The sequence below is a fragment of the Anser brachyrhynchus genome, assembly GCF_964034855.1.
Source record: "Anser brachyrhynchus genome assembly, chromosome: 8".
Lineage (NCBI taxonomy): Eukaryota > Metazoa > Chordata > Aves > Anseriformes > Anatidae > Anser > Anser brachyrhynchus.
In genome coordinates, this window is record NC_137702.1 from 23,986,162 (window position 1) to 24,004,539 (window position 18,378).

An 18,378-nucleotide genomic window follows, 5' to 3' on the forward strand; every position below is an offset into this window, starting at 1 on the left:
CGCAGCCTTTTCCCAGGCACGACGGGCTCAGCTGCAGCAGTTCCTGTGCCCGGGAAGCGGATGTTTGTGTCTGGTGGGGGTTCTCATGGAGACCTGTCCGCTCCGAGGCTCCTTCCCTGATCCTGTGGCTGACATTTACAAGGTTGCAGCACTGCACCGTGCAGCAGCTCCGCTGGGACCAGGGTACCTCATTGTCCCCTATTGCAGGCGAGGCCGCTGGCACACTGCAATGTGGCAGGGAGGCCAACAGCACTGGTCACAGCTGTTGCCACATCAGCAAGCTAGCACCAATCAAGCTGTGCTGCTCTCCATGCAACCTTTATTTATTTACCATCATTAATTAACAAGCTTAATAAACCTACCTCTTTGCTAGCAGTGCCCCTGGCACTCCAGGTGCTGCCTGCACCCAACACAAGGGGGGGATATGAGGCTTGAGGCATGGTGCTGGGCTGCATGGTCTGGGGATGTGGCTGGGGTGGCTGAGCATGGCATGGTGTGACGTGAGCCACTCCCAGGCGGCAGCCCTCAAAGGCAGGATTTTATTTTGTTTGGGTGGAGTTGGCTTTTTTTCTTCTCTCTCTTTTTTTTTTTTCTTGCTTACATTTTTTTTTCCTCAAGAGAGTTTCATTGGGGAAAAACTAAAAATAGTCAAAATTCAGCTCTGTGCAAGTGAGAAGCCTGCCTCTGCTCAGGGAGAGCCCAGCTGCTGGGCTGCAGGTAGGTGACATCCCGTCTCTGTGCCCCCCTGCAGCCTGGGGACATGGTGAGGGTACTGGGCAGCACTCGTGGCAGAAGGTGGCCACCAGGTACCATGGGTCCCTGTGAGGTGGGTGCTAAGAGCAGGCATCTGAAGGACTTGGTGGGGTTTTGGGGCCCCACATGGGGTTATCTGCCTGCATGCCAAAGGTTTGAGGTGGTCCTGGTGCAGCACAGCAGTGCTTTGCTCGAGCCGGGAGGGCAGCTCTAGCCTCTGATCCTCGCTGCATTTTTGTATTTATTTTTGGGAGACCTATGTGAGCTGAAAAAGGCCTCTTACTGCCAAAAGGGGCTTGGAAAACATCTTTCCCCTCGGGGATGTCAAGTATTTTATTATTTTTTTCAGCTAGGTCTTGCTGGTGGGATAAGAAAGTTGGAGAGGGCCGGTGATTACAGACATGCTCTCCAGGGTACGGAAGAAAACAGACCAAAGTGGATGCAGCTTTGCCTGGAAATCCCCCAGGCGCCATGAACTTATCCCATCCAATTGGCCTTGCTTGCTTCCCTGGGAGTCAGCAGAGCCCAGCACGGCGCCGTGCCCTGCAGCAGGCTTCTCCTTGCTGGTGGCAGAACAGGGATCCCACCGGGTGCCACCATGCACTGGTGCTGGATGCGTTTTTGGGGCAGTCCGGGTGACGGGGTGCTGATATCCCTGTTAGTGACCTGGAAAGGGGAATGATGAGCATACAAATGCTGGTCCCAGGTGGTCCCAGAAGGACTGGGTGGGGGCAGGAATGACGGGGCAGCCCTGTGATGTGAAGTCGGAGCCAGTCTGTGCAGGGGAGAGTGCCATGGCTGTCTGACAGCCAAGGGTCTCACAGGGCTCCCCGCTGTCCTCAGCTGTCTAGCACCAGCTAGAAAGCTGCCAGGGCCTCCAGGTGTGCTCTGACACCCCTTGCGGGCCTCGCTGTGCTCTCCTGCATGCTCTACCAAAACTTTGAAGTCTCCCAGGGATCTCTAGAGGCATCCCAGGGCACCAATATACCCTCATGCGCCTTAGGGGCCTCCAAGTGCTCTCTAGAGAGCCCTAGAGGCCTCCCAGGGCCTTCCAGTGCATTCTCGGTTGCCCTGTAAGCCTCCTATTGTGCCCTAGAGGCCTCCCAGGGAGAAGGCCCTGCAAGGTGTCTGTGGGGAGCTAGATTACACTGGGACATACTGGGTGCTCTAGGCCACACTAGGAGGCCTTTAGTGTTCCTTAGAGTATACTGGAGTAAACTGTATAGAGTAAACGCCAGCGAGGCCCTCAGGGGATGCTAGTCTACACTGTAAGGTGTAATAGACCCTCAGAAGGTACTAGAGAGCACTGGAGGGCCGCAGCAAGACTCACGGCTGCACTGGGAGGCCCCTAGAGCATCCTTGAGGACACTGGGTGGCACTGGAAGGCGTTCAGGGAGAGCTAGAGCATGTTGGGGGGGGGGGCTGGTAGACATGTACAGGCTGTAGAGCAGAGTGGAGGTTCATTGGAGGCGTGCAGTGAGCACTGAAAGGCCTTTAGGGCACCCTAGAGGACACTGGTGAGCCTTGAAAGGCCTCCAGCTAACGCTAGAGCACACTGCAGGCCCCTGGAAGGCCTCGAGCGTGCCCTCGAGTGCACTGGAGCGCCTTGCGAGTCCTCCAGGGGGCACTAAATTAAAGTAATCTAGGCACTACGCTTGTGTAATTAATCTAGACACTGCTAAAGCAATCTAGAGATGCTCCCAAGGGCCGGGAGATGCCTGCAGCACCACAGAGCAGCGCTGACCCACATAGAGCCAGCGAGGCTGTGGCTGGGAGTGCGGCTGGGCAGGAAAGCAGGACAGATTCAAAGCATTTGCTGGGGACTCAATGCGTAGGAGCCAAAAGGGATAAAGTGCTGGAAGGTGTGATTTAAGAGGGAGTATTAAAAGGGGCCCAGTGAACACAGCTTGCTTCCATGCGGGCCAAGAACCACTCTGATGCTCCCTGAAGGCAATGGAGCGGCTCTCGCTTGCTTGGCTGGGCTTCGGCTTGGCCCCAGGGAGAGGTTAAAGTGATGGGTCTAAATCCTGGAGAGGGTATAGGAGGGCAGGCAGGGATACAGGAGGAGGAGGGACAGCATGAAACCATGCAAAGGAGGATTAGAGCTGTAAATCTCCCTGCCAGTGCGCTGGGAGAGCTGCAGCAGTGGCGGTGCAGACCGTGGCTGCCTGTTGGAAGCTGCTGGGCTCCGCAGCAGCCTGTATGTCACCGATGGGTTTCCAGTGGTGTGAGCAGCTGGGGACTACCCTGGGGATTCCTGGAGTGCCCTGGGGCTGGATGTGGGGCAGATCTGGGGGAGGAATAGCTGTGCTAATGGGATGGAGGTGTGCGTGCTGCTGTTGGGGCTTGCATGCTGCACAACCCATGGCTGCTCTCTTCTTCCCTCTCCTTGCACTCACTCTGTCCCGATTTCTCTGCCTTGCTCCTGTCCTGTTGTGGTAAGGCAGAGCCAAGCAGCCCTGTCTGAAACAGGGGTGCAGCCTCGCAGCATTTGGGCTGTCTGTCTCCCTGCCTGTGACACCACTGCAGAGGACATGGTCTTCTGGCAGTGGGTCTCCCTTATCACACCATTATCACACCAACAACCCCACTGCAGAGGGCAAACAACGCTGGGGCAGTAAACTAGGGAGTTCCCCCGCAATAAGGGCTGTGCTGTGGGAGAGGGCGTTGGACCAGGACTCATGATCTGTACCTGGGTGAGTAATGGGGTGCCTGGGGGTCCTGCACTCTGTTCCCCTTCTCCTCACCTTGACTACTAGGAGCAAGTGAATTTTTAACCAGGACTGAAAGGTGCGGTATCAGCAGCCTGTAGCTGGCCCAGGCTGAGCGGTGCAGCTGATCCCTACAGCAGGGTATGGCAGGGCAGGGAGGTGGCCCTGATGCGAGCAGAGCCCACAGGGTGCTGAGCACCCCCAGCTCCAAGACAGCTTCCCAAAGTAGCAGCGTCCTCAGCCAGCCTGGCCGCGGGCGGGTGCGATCACTGCAACAGAAACAGCTGTGGCCATGCCAGGAAAATGCACCAAACCCTCCCACGGAGGGCTTCAGCCAGGAGATTTCCTGGGGCTGCCGCTAATGGAAAGCTTGCAGGGAAGAGCAGATGGTAACGGAGCTTTTTGGCCAGACTGTATGCAGGGAGACAGTGGGAAGCTGTGCCTGGATGAAATTTGAGGAGATTTTCCATGTCGCTGGGACTTGGAGCGATTGGAGAGGTTCTCCTGTCCCATGTCTGGAAATCCCAGACACACCCCAAGCACGGACCTGCAGCCAGGCATCCTCCTGAGCATGCACTCATATGGGACCGGTGTGCCCCAGCCCCGTGTGCCACTGCCGCCCTGGGCAGCAGTATGGGAGCTCTTGGCACTGGGTGTATCGCCTCTGAGCACTCATGGGCATAGGGCCAGGCTGTGGGTATGGACCCAAAAATGTTTGCTTCCATGAGCCGCCTGCCCTGAACCCCTCGCAGGAGCAGGAGCTAAACCCTGCAAGAGCATGTGTCTGTTACAGCGTGCATGGTATCACATTTACGGCGTGATAACAATTCACGCCCATGCTCCCGAGGTTTTGTGTTGGCCTGACAAGTGACTGCCGTGGGCAGCCAGCAGCCTTAGCAGGGCTGGAAATGTTTATGCACTTTCTGCTAGAAACAACTGTGTGATTGTCTGTGGGCACGGGGGATGGACTCTGGGCTGCGTCTGCACAAGCAGGGCAGGGAATGTGTTCTGTGGTCTCAAACCATTTTGTATTGAAGGTCCAGCGTGGTGAATGTCCCCCACAGCTGCCAGCTTTTGGGGCAGCCCCATCCCTTCCCACAGTGCAGCCAGGCACAGGCACCGCTCGGGGCATTTCCAGCTGCCACCCTGTTCCCGATCTGTCCCAGCCCTCAGCCACCTGTCAGCTTTATGAAGACGTACCCCAGATTTTTCCTTAGGGCATAAATTGGCTTGACAGCCTGCTCCATGCGGCTGTTCCCAGTGCAGGGGTAATGGGATTAGCTGCGTGCAGACCTGGGGGCAACGCCAGGCGAGTGCGTGCCCCCCCCTGCGCACCCTGGTGTCCCTCCCACCTTTCCATGCAAACCCACATCTGGCAGCTTCTCCCGGCCCATGCTGGGCTTTTTAAGCCGCCCTGTAATTTTCTTGTCAAATTAGTCACATATTGGGCTCGGGAGGACATAGTTTACAACAAATCGTCTCGGCTGAGTGGGCCTGCAACATGCAGGCTGAAAAATGGCCGAGGAGGGGAATTTTGCAGAAGCTGCAGTTGTCTGACCGCTTGGAAAACGCTGGCTGAGCCCCGCGGCGGCGACGTGCTTCGGACATTCCTGGGTTTTTCTTAGTCACATTTTCCGCAGGGAGGGGACCTGGGGGCAGCTCGGGAGGATCTGAGGTTGGGGAAGAAATGAGAAGAGGCATCCTCGGTTCTGCACGGGGGGGAAGGCGCGAACAAGGACTGTGGTTGATCCACACGGGGCACGGCTGTCCAGAGCGAAGCCGTTTGTGCCCTACGGTCATCCCTGCCCACGAGCTCAGCAAAGCGATCCGTACCAGCGCTGCCTGGCAGCGCCTCGTCACACGCAAACAAACAGGGTGGCCCAGGTTTGTCTGAGGGCTGCTGCCGTGCCCTCGGGGAGCGCTGGCGCCTGATGCGCCAGGACGGAGCCTCCACCCCCAGATTTGTATCAGAGGGCACGGGCGGCTGGGGTGTGCTGTGCTCGGGTGGCTGAATTAGCTGGAACAAGGTCTGCAGATAAGATAAACCTGCGGTTCACTGGGGAGGCTGTTGGCAGCTGGAGCTGGCTGGGCTGTGTCCCAGGTGGGGGAGCCTTGCTTTGATGCAGGGCTTGGGCCGGGACCAGGCTTGGCTGAAGATGCTGCCCCGGCCCCTCTCTCCTGCAGGGCAGTGTGGCTCTCTCCCCGCAGCCATCCCGTGCCCTTTAGTTGGATTTAGCTTGGGTTGTGAGATGAGCTGCTATACCCTTGGGCACGGTGCTGGAAGTCACTGGAGGAACCAGGTTGCTGAGAAATGCCTGAGTTCTGCACTTGGGGCATTCAGAGGGCCCTGGAGGGGCAGCGACCAGCTTGCCCCAAATGCTGGAGTGCTTCCAGCCAGCTTGCTGCTGTGTGGGCTGGGGGCTGCAGGCTGCCGGGACTCTGTTTATCGCCCTGCTGATGCATCTCACACACCATCAGTAGGAGCGTTTATGAACTCCCTCCCCATAAAATGAATAAAAGGCCACATCCTGAGGGTCCCTGTGGCACTGCTGTGCTCCCTCTCCAGCCAGCAGTGCCGTGGGCACCCCATGCTCACCCCAACAGGGCAGCCGTGCCATATCAGCACCACGGGGATCTGGGCAGCCTCGGACCCTGTCCCAGCAGGATTGGCAGAGAGCAGCACGCAGCTCCTCGGCGCCAGCTTTGCAAGCCCTCCTGCCGGCCTTGTGTCCTCTGTGCTGCATGAATAGGCTTGAAAAAGTACAGGGGGGGGGGGGGGGGGCTGAGTGCTGTCCCCACCGCCTGGCTGGGTCAGTCGGCCCGCAGTGCTAGGGGGACGCTCCCGCTGCAGGAGCCCGGCCAGGCGCTGCGTGGTCCATGGGGACCAGGGCTGGGCCAGCCTGCGGCTGCCCGCCGGCACAAAACCTGCCTTAAAAGGGAGCACAGCTGGGGACGGCTCTCCTGGCCGGGCAGCAGCCTCGAAACAGTGTGTGTAAGGGGAAATAGGGTCACCAGAGGGAGGGGGGCATGCCCCGTGTCCCCTAAGCCTTCAGGGTGCGGTGGGTTTGCCATCGCTGAGCCTGGGTGTGACGGGGAGCATCAGCCGGAGGAGTGCTCCCGCTGCAAAGGCGGTGTGGAGCGCGGCAGGGTCATGAAACAATCCCGCAAACTGCGACCTTCGCCCGTGGGTGCAGCTTGTCACCTCTCCTCCTGCACCCACGGGTGGGCTCTGGCACCAGCAGTGCCCTGTTTCTGCAGGGGGGCGGCAAGGGGTGCCTTGCATTTCGGGAGGCAGGCACCCGGCATCCTGCCGCTGGGTTTCACAAGCCCTCTTGACCTTTCCAGCGCAGCAACGTGCCCTGGGGAGGATTGCTTCATGCAAAACAGACCTTTGGATAGGCTTTTCATTTCCTTCGCAGCCAAACACAAAGGAACAACAAGTCCTCGCTCTTATAAAACGACAACAGTCAGCGCCGCAGATGGGCAGGCTCTTTGCGGTGAGCCGTGTCCTGCACCCACGCCATTCCTGAGGCTCTGGAAGAGGGGGGCTACAGCCCCCCTGCTCCCTCCTGCTTCATCATCTACTACCCCAGGCTCCCCCCCGGGCAGCAGACACAGCCCAAGTGGGCTTTTACAAAACACCACTTTTACACTGCTAGGAGAAAACAGTTCTGTCTGGAGAGGGAGAGCCCTGTGGCCAGCGTCCTGGGGAGCTTTATTTGGGAGCGTGGTTAATTGGCGATGCTAATCGCACCTCCTGCCCTGCTCAGCACTTCCATAGCACTGGGGTGGGCAGGGGCAGGCAGGGAGCTGGGGCACGGCATCTTGGGGTGCAGAGGCTGGGGTGTAAGGGGTACAGAGGGTGCAGGATGTGAGGGGTGCAGGGGTACAAGGGGTACAGGGGTGCAGGATGAGAGGGGTGCAGGGCTGCAAGCATGCGCAGGGGTAAGGGTGCAGGATGCAGAGGGCGCAGGGCGCGGGGGATGCAAAGGGTGAAAGGGGTGCGGGAAGCAAAGGGCGCAGCGGTGCGAGGGCTGCGGGACCGCGCCCGGGGCGGGTGTCTCCAGCTGTGGGCGGGACCACACATCTGGACCGGGTCCACATCTGGGCGGGCCGGGGCGGGGTCCCCGAGCAGTGACTCCGGCGGTGCAGGCGCCCAGCATCCCACAACCGAGCCGAGCCCCGAGCTGACACCATGCCCAAGTGCCCCCGCTGCCAGAAGGAGGTCTACTTCGGTAAGGGCATCCTGCACACCCCCCCACCAGTCCCAGGCACCCCTATTCTGTGGGTCCTGGGCACCCCAATAGCACCCACCCCTGCGCTGCAGGTGCTCGGGGTGCCCCCTGCGCTGTGGCTGCCCTGGGTGGCCCCCCAAATGCACCCGAGGAGAGGCGCTGCGAGGGGCGCAGGGGTGCTCGGGGACATCCTGCCCGTTAGCCCGCGAGGTTTAGTACGGCGAGGGGATGGCCCAGAGAGAAGTGGCCCTGGGGAGAGAGGTGGCCGTGGTGTTTTCAGGGTGCCTCGCAGGCTGACCGTGAGCTCAGCTCGTTGCGCTTCCGCCTGCCCGTGGGGTTTGAGGCAGGTTTGCTGCCGCTGCGTTGGGGCCCAAGTTCCGGGGTCCTGCTCCTGGTGCCGTGGTCCTGCCGTCCTGCCCGAGTGTGTTTTGGGGCTTTGAGCCTCTCACCCTGCTGGCAGCAGCTGCTGAAACAGCCAGGCTCCAGCCGCCAAACCTCCCCACTTCCCTCGTTTAGCTGAATTTGTTGAGGTTTGCTGACAGGGGCTCGAACGCTCCCTGCTTGTAATGTACTTGAGATGAGGGTTCGGTGACCTGAGTGCCGTGCTCTGACTTCTGCTCTCCCTGCCTTATTTCTGCTCTGCCTGTGGGTGTGCCGCAGCTTCCGCTTCTGCTCGGCCAAAGAGATCTGAGGCTGAAATGTGGGGTGAGTGACGGGGGCTGCCCCATAGCTGCTCCCCCCGTCACACAAATCTGTCTGCTGGTGATGCCCACTACCCAGAGGGTTCTGGTGTGGTACAGGCACTGGCGTGGCCATGGCTCCCACAGCTGGGGAGCACAGCTTTGGCTAATCCCGAGCCCTCTGCCCGCAGCCAGGCTTTGAGGTTGGTCTCAGCTGGGATTTCTGTGCCTGCAGGTGCGGCTGTGGCTGGGACAGGGCTGTTTGACCAGGGAGGGGTTTGGCCCTGCTCTTATCAGCTCGCTCCTATGAAACTGGCTCTGTTGATGCAGGAGGCTTCAAAAGTGGCCGGAGACATGAGCTCACTGGGTGATTTCTGTGCCTGGAGATAGTGCTGGAAGAGGGGGCAGAGCAAGCCCTGCTGCGCTGCTCCCGGGGTTTTCTGAGCCTGGCGGCCCTTTTTCCTCAGAGGTGCCCTGGGCTGCTGTAGGACACACAGTGTCTGTAAGGAGCTGGGTTAGGGGGGCCCTCTCGTGCCCGGCTGGGGCTCTGGGGGAGGACACAGGGGGCTTTGTGCCGCTGGAGCCGGCACCGGGGCTGCCTCGTGACATTTGGGTGCGGCCCCCGCTCCCACCTCTGCAGCCGCTGCCTGGCTCCTTGCGCAAGCTGCTGTGGGCAGGCTTGGGCCCCGAAGAAACCCTTTGCTCGGCCACCTTGTGCAGGCGTGGGATAAGCACTCAGACCTGGCTGTGACTGGGTTCCCGTGCGGAGCTCTGCTTTATCACTTAATAAATCCCCAGGAGCACAGCTGCCAATAGCGAGCGCACATGCATCCGCAGAAAATACTGCAGAAAATACCCTCCTCCCCTGCTGGGCCGCAATGGAAAAAGCCACACCGCATTCTCCCTCTCCGTAAAAACGTCCTGGCCCGAGCAAGCAGCACGTTGCTGCTGAGCCCCAGCCAGGCTCCAGCTCTGCTGTGGTTTGTGACAGCACACGGCAAATCAGAGCTGTCACCGCAGCGCTGGAGGGGCCTTGCTGGTGGCAGGGAGGGCGCAGCGGTGACTTTGCCACCCCAGGCCCACCAGCCCAGCATCTGGCCTCTTTGCAGACGAGCTCCAGCTGGCTGGGGGGGAATTCATCCCTGTAGAGGCTGATGTTGGAAGGGAGGAAGTGTCCAAGTCTTCTCTGGAAGACGGACAGAAGTCGGTCTGTCCGTGCGGGCGCAGCGGTGACCCCACGTGCCACGCTGCTCGCAGCGGCGAGGGCTCACAGCAGTGCCCTGCCCGGGGTTTCGGATCTGGGCACCTGGATGTGCGTGGTGAGGTGTGCATGCCTTGGGTTTGGCACTTGCAGGGCTTCTGTTCTGGGCGAGCAGACTTGAGAAAATCCCCCCAAATGTATGTCCTCCCTGGGGCTGGCAGCAGGGAGGCCAGCCTGCCAAAAACACCTCGTCGTGCCCGTTCGGTGGCCTCAGCTAACCCACCTCCTCTCTGTGGCAGCCGAGAAGGTGACTTCTCTGGGGAAGGACTGGCACCGGCCCTGCTTGAGATGCGAGAAGTGTAACAAGACCCTGACGTCTGGAGGCCATGCAGAGGTGAGGTTTGGTGCCCAGGAGGCCCTGACCCCAGCAGCCAAGGGCGGGTGTCCTGCAGGGAACGGGGTGGGCACAGCCGGCAGGGCACCGGGGCTGATGCTCTCCTCTCTCCCCGCAGCACGACGGCAAGCCGTACTGCAACCACCCCTGCTATGCCGCCTTGTTCGGACCCAAAGGTAAGGTCACCGTGGCTGGGGTTTTGGGAGGGGGGAGGGAAGGAAGGGGGCTCCGTGCTCCCACCTCTCCATGATGCAGCGGCGATGCATCCCGCCGTGCGCTCGCTGCCCCGCGGCATCGCTCACCCCGCTCTGTCTCTCTTGCAGGGTTTGGCCGGGGAGGAGCCGAGAGCCACACGTTCAAGTAAAGCTCAGGTGGGTGCCTCCCTCTGGAGCTCCCCCGTGGCTTGATGGGCAGCTGGGGCTGTGCCTCGAATCACCGCTGTCCCAGGGGTGTCACCGCTGACGGCCCCTCTCTTCCATCCCTCCGCAGGTCTGACAGCCAGGGCTCCCAGCACAGCCCGACGATGGCACGAACCCGCCGCAACAGACATGCCTTTTCGTTCTTCATTCACTCTGTACTCCATTAGCACGTCGAAAGCAATAAGTAACCACGGATGGGGCTGGTGCGGAGAGGGGCTCCGCTCCGGAGGGAGCGCCGCAGGGGTGGGAGGTTGGACGCTGCCCGGAGGAAATTTGGCCAGTACCGCTGAAGGCCGCCTGGAGAGGAGACCGCACCCGTCCAGCCAAAACCCAGCCCTGCTTCTGGCAGCCGGCTCTGCAGCCGGGCCACACTTGTATTTCAGTCTTTAATAAACCCCGACCGAGAGATGCTTCCCCCATGCGAGTGCTGTGCTCTTTGTACCGGGGGGTCCCACGAGACATGCTGGCGAAGGACCCCACGAGGGCCGAGCTGCAGGACAAGGGTTTGAGCACTGTCCCTGTGTCCCCCTGCCCCCGGGCAGCCCCGTCCCTGTCGCTGGCAGTGCCCACAGAGCCCCCAGCGCTGTGCTGCCGGCGCTGGGGACGTGGCTGTGCAGCCCCAGGCTGGGGTGGGAGCTCGGTGGGGCAGGGTGGGCTCCCGCCGGGAGGCGGTTGAAGGCCACACCACAAAAACTGCTGTTTGCTGCTTCCACCCCCAGCAGTCATACAGAAAGGCCACGTCAGTGGGCAGGTCACTGGCCAGGCAAGGCGAGCCCCGCCGTTAGTAAAAGCGAAGGTGCAGTATTACCGAGCAAGGGCTGCATCCCCAGCTTCCTGCTCTCTCGTGCCTCAGCCCCTTTGCCCCGCGGGAAGAGCAGCACCGACAGATGTAAAAGTGTCGATTTGACGGATGTTTCGAAAATGGTTTCTTAACCATGTCTTTCCCTAGCGTGAACCACTTGATTTACATATTCTGATACACTACACAACACACACAGATATTTTTGTCTACAGTATACAAATGCGTTTCTTTAGAAACTGCTGGGCTTTGTTGTCACGCTGGTGTTACTAGGACTTGGCCAAACCCTCAGGGGTCAGGGGTACACGCCTGATATCAAAATCTTTGGAGTCAGAAGCAGCCCCGCCTGATAACCATCTGAAAACTCCCCTTGCGCTTGCTGTCAGAAGTCTCCCCCCCACCCCACATCCTCCCTCCTCTGCAAGCTGTGAGTGCTGCTCTAACGAAGGAGAGCTGCTTGCCTGCACAGGGCTCTTGAATGAAGCTTAACGGGCTGCTTGATGCCTGTGTAGCCCTACTGAAGGCAGACTTGACGGTGCTCGGCCGCCTGCTGCTCTCCTGCCTGCTGCAGTGCCTCCCTGCCCTGGCAGTGGGGTGGAGCGGGGACCTCAGCCTTGCCGTGCCCACAGCCCCGCCAGCTTCGTGGGGAGAAGTGTGCCTTGGTGGGGACCTCGAGGAACCTGTGGGAAGCAGGAGGTTGGTTCTGCCTGGAGTGGGGCTGGAGCTGCTTCCCAGCACTGAGCTGTCTGTGGACCCATGAAGGTGCCTGACTCGTCCTGTTTTAGCAGCTTCGGTGTGGCACGGCTATCTCGCAGCAGCTGTAATGGGTTCTTCCTGAGGCTGCTGCAGCCTGCAGGGCCCTGCTGCCCTTTGCTTCGGTCCCTGCCACCTATGCACAATGCGGGTGTGGTGCTGGGACAGCTCTGCCTGCTCTCAGTGCCCGCAGGGATGTAGGAGCTGAGCTGTGCGGGGTCTGTGCAACCTCATGCAGTGTGCAGACAAACTAAACCCCATCCTGCGGCTTGCCTGGGGGACAAAAACTGGGGTACCTCAAGCAAGCTCCAAGGACAAGCCCTTGGATATTGATTCCTGCTGCAAAAACCTTCCAGCTGCACTGTCTTTCTGCCCATCCTCTTGCTGAGGCATGTGTAGCCCCAGGACTTGCTGTCAGCATGCTCCCCTCCCAGCGCTCTGCTGGCACGAGGTGCGCTCTCCGCCTGCTCCAGGGGCTTGATGCTGTGAGATCGAGCAGTTCAGGCTCAGGTTACATCCGGAAGGCGCTTCGGTCAAAGAAAATACATGATAAATTGATTTTAAATTCAATTTGGTTTTGGAGAGGAAGAAGGAGCAGCTGTACGGCATTTGGATGGGATGCCAGACGCACTCCTCCGATGCGCAGCGCGCCGGGCAGCGGGGAGGTGGGCTCACAGCAGGCACAAGCTTCGTGCCAGGAGGGGGAGAGCAGGATGCTGGGGAAAATCCTGGCTCTTTTGGGGGAGCAACTGAGAGATGCCCCTGTCAATGAAGGTCAGGGCAGCCACAAAGTGACCATTTAGGCACTGGATGATCTCCAGCATGGTGATGCCCAGCGCGAAGTCCCCCGTGTTGGTGACATGAAGCATCGCAGATGCCAATCCCAGAGGAAGGGGCTGTGCTTCCTCTGACATTATTTCGGAAGCTGAGGCTGAGATCAGTGATACTTGCGGACTGTTGAGCGTTGGTTGCTATAAACACTTCATCATGGTGACAAAAAAACAAACAAAATTAGCCGTTCCTCTGGCAGCGAGCACGGGCGAGCCCGAAAGCGCTGGGTAGGAAAGCAGAAGAGGTTTTGGCAAAGGACAGGAAACACGATGGGCTCAGAAACTGAACTGCTGCGGTCCTACCCCCCGCCCCGCGCTTTGTGGCTTTCTGTACAGAAGAAAAAAGGAAAGGGTGACAGAAAGGGCGACTGGGGGCCCTCAGCTTGGCCGAACCCACTGGGTGCCTGTGCTGTAAGATGTGGGGGGGTCTTCAGCCAGGGCGAGGAGGCAGCAAGGAGCCCTTTGGGTCACCTGGCCTGGGTCTTCCTCACCTGCTCCAGACTGACGCGTCCCCTCTGCGTCAGGGCAGCTGTGTCCCTAAGCCTGCAGCTGGCCAGCGGACAGCTTGGGCTGGAAGCCCTCAGCATCCCTCCTTAGGGGTTGTGTCCCGCAGTGTGGCCAACCGGAGAGGGCTGGTGGTAAAAAGCTGGCCTCAGGCACCAGCACTGCATTTTACCTTCACTCCTCTCCTCTTATTTTCAAGGAAACAGGGAGAGTTTCCAAGGGAGAAGGGTGTAAGAGCTTTCTGCCAGACCTCTGTGTCTGTCCTTGGTGAATCTTGGCTTAAAGGACTGGGGGGAAGAGGGCAGAGGGAATTTCCCGAGGTGCAGAGGAACATTTCCCTGGTTATTGAAGTGAAAAGAAAAGGGTGAAGCTCCTGAGAACAGAGAACTACAAGCTTGCAGATGTTTATTGGCTTTTATTTTTCCTAATCCTTCCTGATTCATTTATTGTACTGAAAGTGCAGACCCTGCATCAGAGGGCCTGAAGCGCCGACGCCTACCTTAAACATCCCAAGCATCTGCCTGCCGGGAGCTGACCCTGAGCCTTGGCGCTGCGGGCCTGCTGCAGGCCAGCTTGCTGTGTCCAGGAAAACCTGCCTTAGGGCATTCATGCAACTGTTATAGTCCCTCCTGAGGCCTGTTGATCTGTAACCATTGTGTGAGGTGACACAGCATGCTAAACGTGTGCCAGCCACCCCAGCAACACCGGCATCCCTCGCGCCGCCTGCGCCCCGCCAGCTGTCTCCTCCTCTGCGACCCCATTCCCACATCTGGCGCTGCTGCTCCTCCTCCCTGGCCGGGCTCGTTTTGCTCCCGGCTGGGATGCTGCAGCGCTGCCAGCAGCTGGGCTGTCTCTCAGCCCGCGCAGATCAACCTGGCGTCTCTGCGAGGGGAGGCAGTGTGTGTGTGTAAAAGAGCCGGGAGGGCGCTGGGAGGGAGCCGTAAATGCTTGCAGCAGGAAACGATGCAGCCCACTTCATCTGCTGCGAAATGCTGCGGGTGTCAAATGCTGCGGCCACCCGGGAAGGGGCAGGAAAGCCAGCTGCTCTCTGCCGGGGCGTTTGCTGAGCTGTGGATGCTGCAGGGAGGAGAAGGGAGGAGGAGAGGAGCTGCTGGGCGGTGGCGGAGCATGGGAAGCACGGCCGGATGCACAGCCTGGGGGCCTGGCAAGAAACAGGCTGCCTGCCACCTGCGCTTCGGGTGGACAGAAATACAGAATAGTTTTAAAAAGCAAATGGGGTGTTCTTGCAGGGTCAGAGAGTGACTTCCCATGGCACCCAGGTGCCGCTAGGAAGCCGTGGCACGCGGAGATGGCCCTTATCACATACAATCCGCGTGAGGCAATGGGACACGGCTGTCACGGCTGGCAGCAGTGGGGCGGCTGCGGCGGGTTGCCATGGCACGGGAGCAAACATGCGGCCTCATCCCCGGCTGAGTCACCCGGGGCGGAAACGGCCCGAACTGACACTGCTGCGTGCAAAACACTGCTGCCGGCTCTGTGGCACCGCCACTCCGCTCCCCGCCTGGCGCCAGAGGAGCTGAGAAATCGGGGAGGCGGTGGCGGCCTCCCCAGAGGACAAGCATCCCGGGCTTCTCCCTGCAGAGGCCGGACCCGGTTTGGTCCCCACTGCCCTTCTTGCCAAAGAGCCAGGGGTCAGGGTGGTCAGGGTGCTGTGGCCCTGTGGAGGCTCTCGGAGGCTTCTGCCGGCCTCCTGTGACCTTGTGGGTGCGTGCAGTGGCACCAGAGCGGGGAGCTGTGCTGAGCTGGCCGTTGCTCATTGCCGCCGTTATCAGCCAGGCCCAGAGCAAGGAATGTGTGTGGGGACGGGGCACTGGGAGAGATCAGCTCCACGTGAAGGCTCTCCCAGCTGGAGGCCGCAGCAGGGAGGGGAAAGCAGGCTGCCCAGCTCCAGTGAGGCTCTGGGCAGTGGAGAAATGCCACAGGGCCTGGCACCAGGGTGGCAGGGCACTGTATTGGGTTAATGTGGCAAGGTTTTGGTAGCAGGGGGGCTGCAGGGGTGGCCTCTGTGAGCAGAGCCCAGCAGCTGCCCCATGTCAGATCAGAGCCAGCTCCATATGCTTCGAAAGGGACTGACCACTGGCAAGAGCCAAGCCAATGACCAGTGTTGTTTGTGCCTCTGTGAGAGCAGATTTAAGAAAGGGAACAAACTGCTGCACGACAGCAGCTGGGAGAGCAAGGAGTGAGAAGCAGCCCTGCAGCCCCCAGGTCAGTGCAGCAGGAGGCAGGAGGTGCTCCAGGCTCACAGCAGCAGTTCCCCTGCGGCCTGTGGAGAGGCCCCTGGTGCAGCAGGCTGTCCCCCTGCAGCCCATGGGTCCCACACGGAGCAGATCTCCACGCTGCAGCCCGTGGAGGAGCCCCCGGTGGAGCAGGTGGATGTGGCCTGGAGGAGGCTGCGGCCCATGGAGAGCCCCCGCAGGAGCAGGCCCCGGGCCGGAGCTGCAGCCCGTGGAGAGGAGCCCCCGCAGGAGCAGGGGGTCTGGGGGGAGCTGCCGCCCGTGGGGGACCCGTGCTGGAGCAGTTTGCTCCTGGGGGATGGACCCCGTGGTACGGAGCCGTGTGGGAGCAGTTCCTGAAGAGCTGCAGCCTGTGGGTAGCACCCACAGGATCAGTTCGTGAAGGACAGCATCCCGTGGGAGGGACACCACACTGGAGCAGGGGCAGAGAGGGGGGCGATGGAGAAGCACTATGGGCTGACCGCAGCCCCCACTCCCCAGCACCACTCAGGGGAGCAGGCAGAAGAGGATGGATGTGGGGAAGGTGTTTCAGCTCGCTTTGAGCTCCAGTCTGCTAGCGACAGCTAATAAATTTTATTCATCCCCCTGTGCCGAGTCTCTTTTGCCCGTGACACCTTCTCCCGCTCCCCCCAAACCCCCAGGACCCCTCAGCGCCCGGGGACCTGGGGGGGGCTCCTCCGGGGCTGCGGGGGGCGCTGCGGGGGGCGCCGCGGAAGGGACGGGGCCACCGTGCGGAAGGGGCCGGGCCCGGCAGCGGGGCGCCGGGACGGGGCGAGGCCATGCCGCGGGGCCGGGCGCTGCCGGGGGCCGTGGGGGCGCTGTGCCGGGCCCTGCCGCCCCGGGCCCGGCTGGTGCCCGAAGCCCTGCGCCGGGCCAAGTTGGACCGGCCTCAGGCGGTGAGCCCGGGGCTCCCGCCGCGCCCCCGCAGCCTGCCCCGGCTCGGCGAGCGGCAGGGGGAAGCGGGGGGGGCCGGGCGGTGAGGGGCTGCCGCGGGCGCTGAGCTCGCAGTTGGCTATTTTAAAGCTTTTACGAGAGCTGAGTGAGATGCCAGCGGCGCGAGTCATTGCGGGCGAGCGGCTGGCCTTGTGCGGGCAAGAGGAGCTCTCCAGCCCGCCGGGTGAAGGGAGCTCCAGCTCCGTCCCCAGCTCAGTGGGTGCTGCTGCCTCCCGGTTGTGAACTGTGGGCGCTGTCACGGCCTCATCTCGGTGACAGCAGAGCGGGGACGTGCTGTGGCGGTGTTGGAGCGGATACAGCTGCCTCTGGGGTAGAGGGGAGCAGTGCTAGGCTGTGTGGTACGGCCAGCACCAGCATCCCTTTCCAAGGGCACCTGCCCTTAGGTAGCGTTCATCAGGCAGCGAAGGCCTGAATGGGACAGGGGTGCTGGCAGGATGCAGCTGTGCCCTCCTGTGCCACACCTGGTGCTCACATACGGGTTTCAGGTGTGCCCTCCCGTGCAACAACTGATGCTCATTTACAGGCTTCGTTGCTTATTTAAGGCTGAATCCTGAATCTGTGGTGGATTTTTTGTGTGTGTGCGTGCTGATCTCTCTCTGTTCTTGTTCTTTTGCAGACCCTGGATTTCTGGAGGCTGCTCTATGCTCTCCTGAAACAAATCCATGGAAGCAAGTGGACCGAGTGTGATGCCATAGGTAACCATGGCTGACCGCTTTGTCTTTCCCAGGGAACTACTGGGGCTGGTGTAGTAGCACCTTTTTTTTTGGGTTAGTCACTCTCAGTAAGGAGTGCTCCATTCTGAGGAACTAGTTTATGCCACTGGCTCTCGCTGTTTTATCACAAATGTGCAGACAGGTATGCTCTTGTTTGGTTCTGTTATCCAGGAAAATGGGATGTTCTTGTGTCTGCTAGGGTCTCTTGCTTCCCTTACACGTTTCACTGCAGGTAAAACTCTGTGATATTCTTACGTGTTCTGAGAATCTGTAGAGATAATTACAGAAGTAGATTTATGTTCCCCATGATCTGTTCTTTCCCCATTCTGCATATGATGCATGATATTATGGTTAATTTTCTATCAAGTCCTATGTCAGGGCAATGAATTATAACATATGAACCATGAAGACAGTGTTTTAGAATGAAGTTCTAGACAAAACAACAAAATAAAAATGCATATGAGTATTTTAGAGGGACCATAAATATCTCTGGATGGGGCTTCTACTGCAGAGAGAAGCTGTATAAAGGCTGGCTTCTCATAATGATAGAGCACTAATTATTTCTTAAATATGTGCCATTCCAAATTTGATACTACTCTTCAGGTTTCCCTCTCCACTCCAGGATTCAGAGCCCTTTCAGTGTAGGAGGAAAGGATCATCTCTGATGGATAGAGGTCTTCGCACACTGAAACCACTTAAAAGCAGTCCACAAAAGCTAAAAGAAAAAAAAAAGTTGGTTAAGCCCCTAAAGAGCTGGGAAACTGATGTCTCTGGAAACAGTCTTTTTTAAAAATAAAGGCTGAGCATTGTGGCTGATACGTTTCAAGGAATGTGGAGCAGCACCTGTGTGCTTTTGCTGGTAGCTCAGCAGGAAATTGGCATGGTTCTGTTACAGACAGGACTGCTACTTTTCGTTCAGCTGTCCTTTGTTTTCTGCTGATCCGCAGTCTGCTGCGTGCAACTGTTTGGTAAGTCAATTTATTGGCTGTCCACGACAGCTTTGTGAGGTTGCAATCTCACTGTAACCTGGCTGCTCCCATACTAATTACTAGCAGCATTTTTAGACAGGATTTCTGGATGCATGTGGCAGGTTGCTGGCTCCAGAGAGAGCAAACCCAGTTGTTACTGGTAGATTGTCAGGTGAGTGAGTTGCCCACTGTGAATAGGATCAATATTT

At 59.5% G+C, this 18,378-nt stretch overlaps 2 protein-coding genes across 5 annotated transcripts in view; both read left to right on the plus strand.

Annotated features, from left to right (window-relative positions):
* The first annotated feature begins 7,541 nt into the window (after positions 1-7,541).
* Positions 7,542-10,810, plus strand: CRIP1 (cysteine rich protein 1). Its single transcript, XM_080602100.1, has 5 exons — positions 7,542-7,699; positions 9,880-9,974; positions 10,093-10,150; positions 10,298-10,345; positions 10,464-10,810. Exons 1-4 carry the CDS (start codon positions 7,660-7,662, stop codon positions 10,336-10,338), a joined length of 234 nt encoding a protein of 77 aa, XP_080458226.1. The 5' UTR covers positions 7,542-7,659; the 3' UTR covers positions 10,339-10,345; positions 10,464-10,810.
* Positions 10,811-16,270: 5,460 nt separating this feature from the next.
* TEDC1 (tubulin epsilon and delta complex 1) overlaps positions 16,271-18,378 on the plus strand; it is a 69,854-nt gene continuing 67,746 nt past the window's right edge. For all 4 annotated transcript variants that reach the window (XM_080602087.1, XM_080602088.1, XM_080602089.1 and 1 more), the window contains exons 1-2: positions 16,271-16,430; positions 17,105-17,183. In XM_080602087.1, the coding sequence (XP_080458213.1) occupies positions 16,314-16,430; positions 17,105-17,183 (196 nt within the window). In that variant the 5' untranslated portion in view covers positions 16,271-16,313. The remainder of the gene's footprint in view (positions 16,431-17,104; positions 17,184-18,378) is intronic.

Coding starts and splice junctions, on each gene's coding strand:
- CRIP1 (XM_080602100.1), top strand. CDS start 7,660: ATGCCCAAGTGCCCCCGCTGCCAGAAGGAGGTCTACTTCG. Junction 7,700..9,879: donor CCAGAAGGAGGTCTACTTCG/GTAAGGGCATCC, acceptor TCTCTGTGGCAG/CCGAGAAGGTGACTTCTCTG. Junction 10,151..10,297: donor CGCCTTGTTCGGACCCAAAG/GTAAGGTCACCG, acceptor TCTCTCTTGCAG/GGTTTGGCCGGGGAGGAGCC.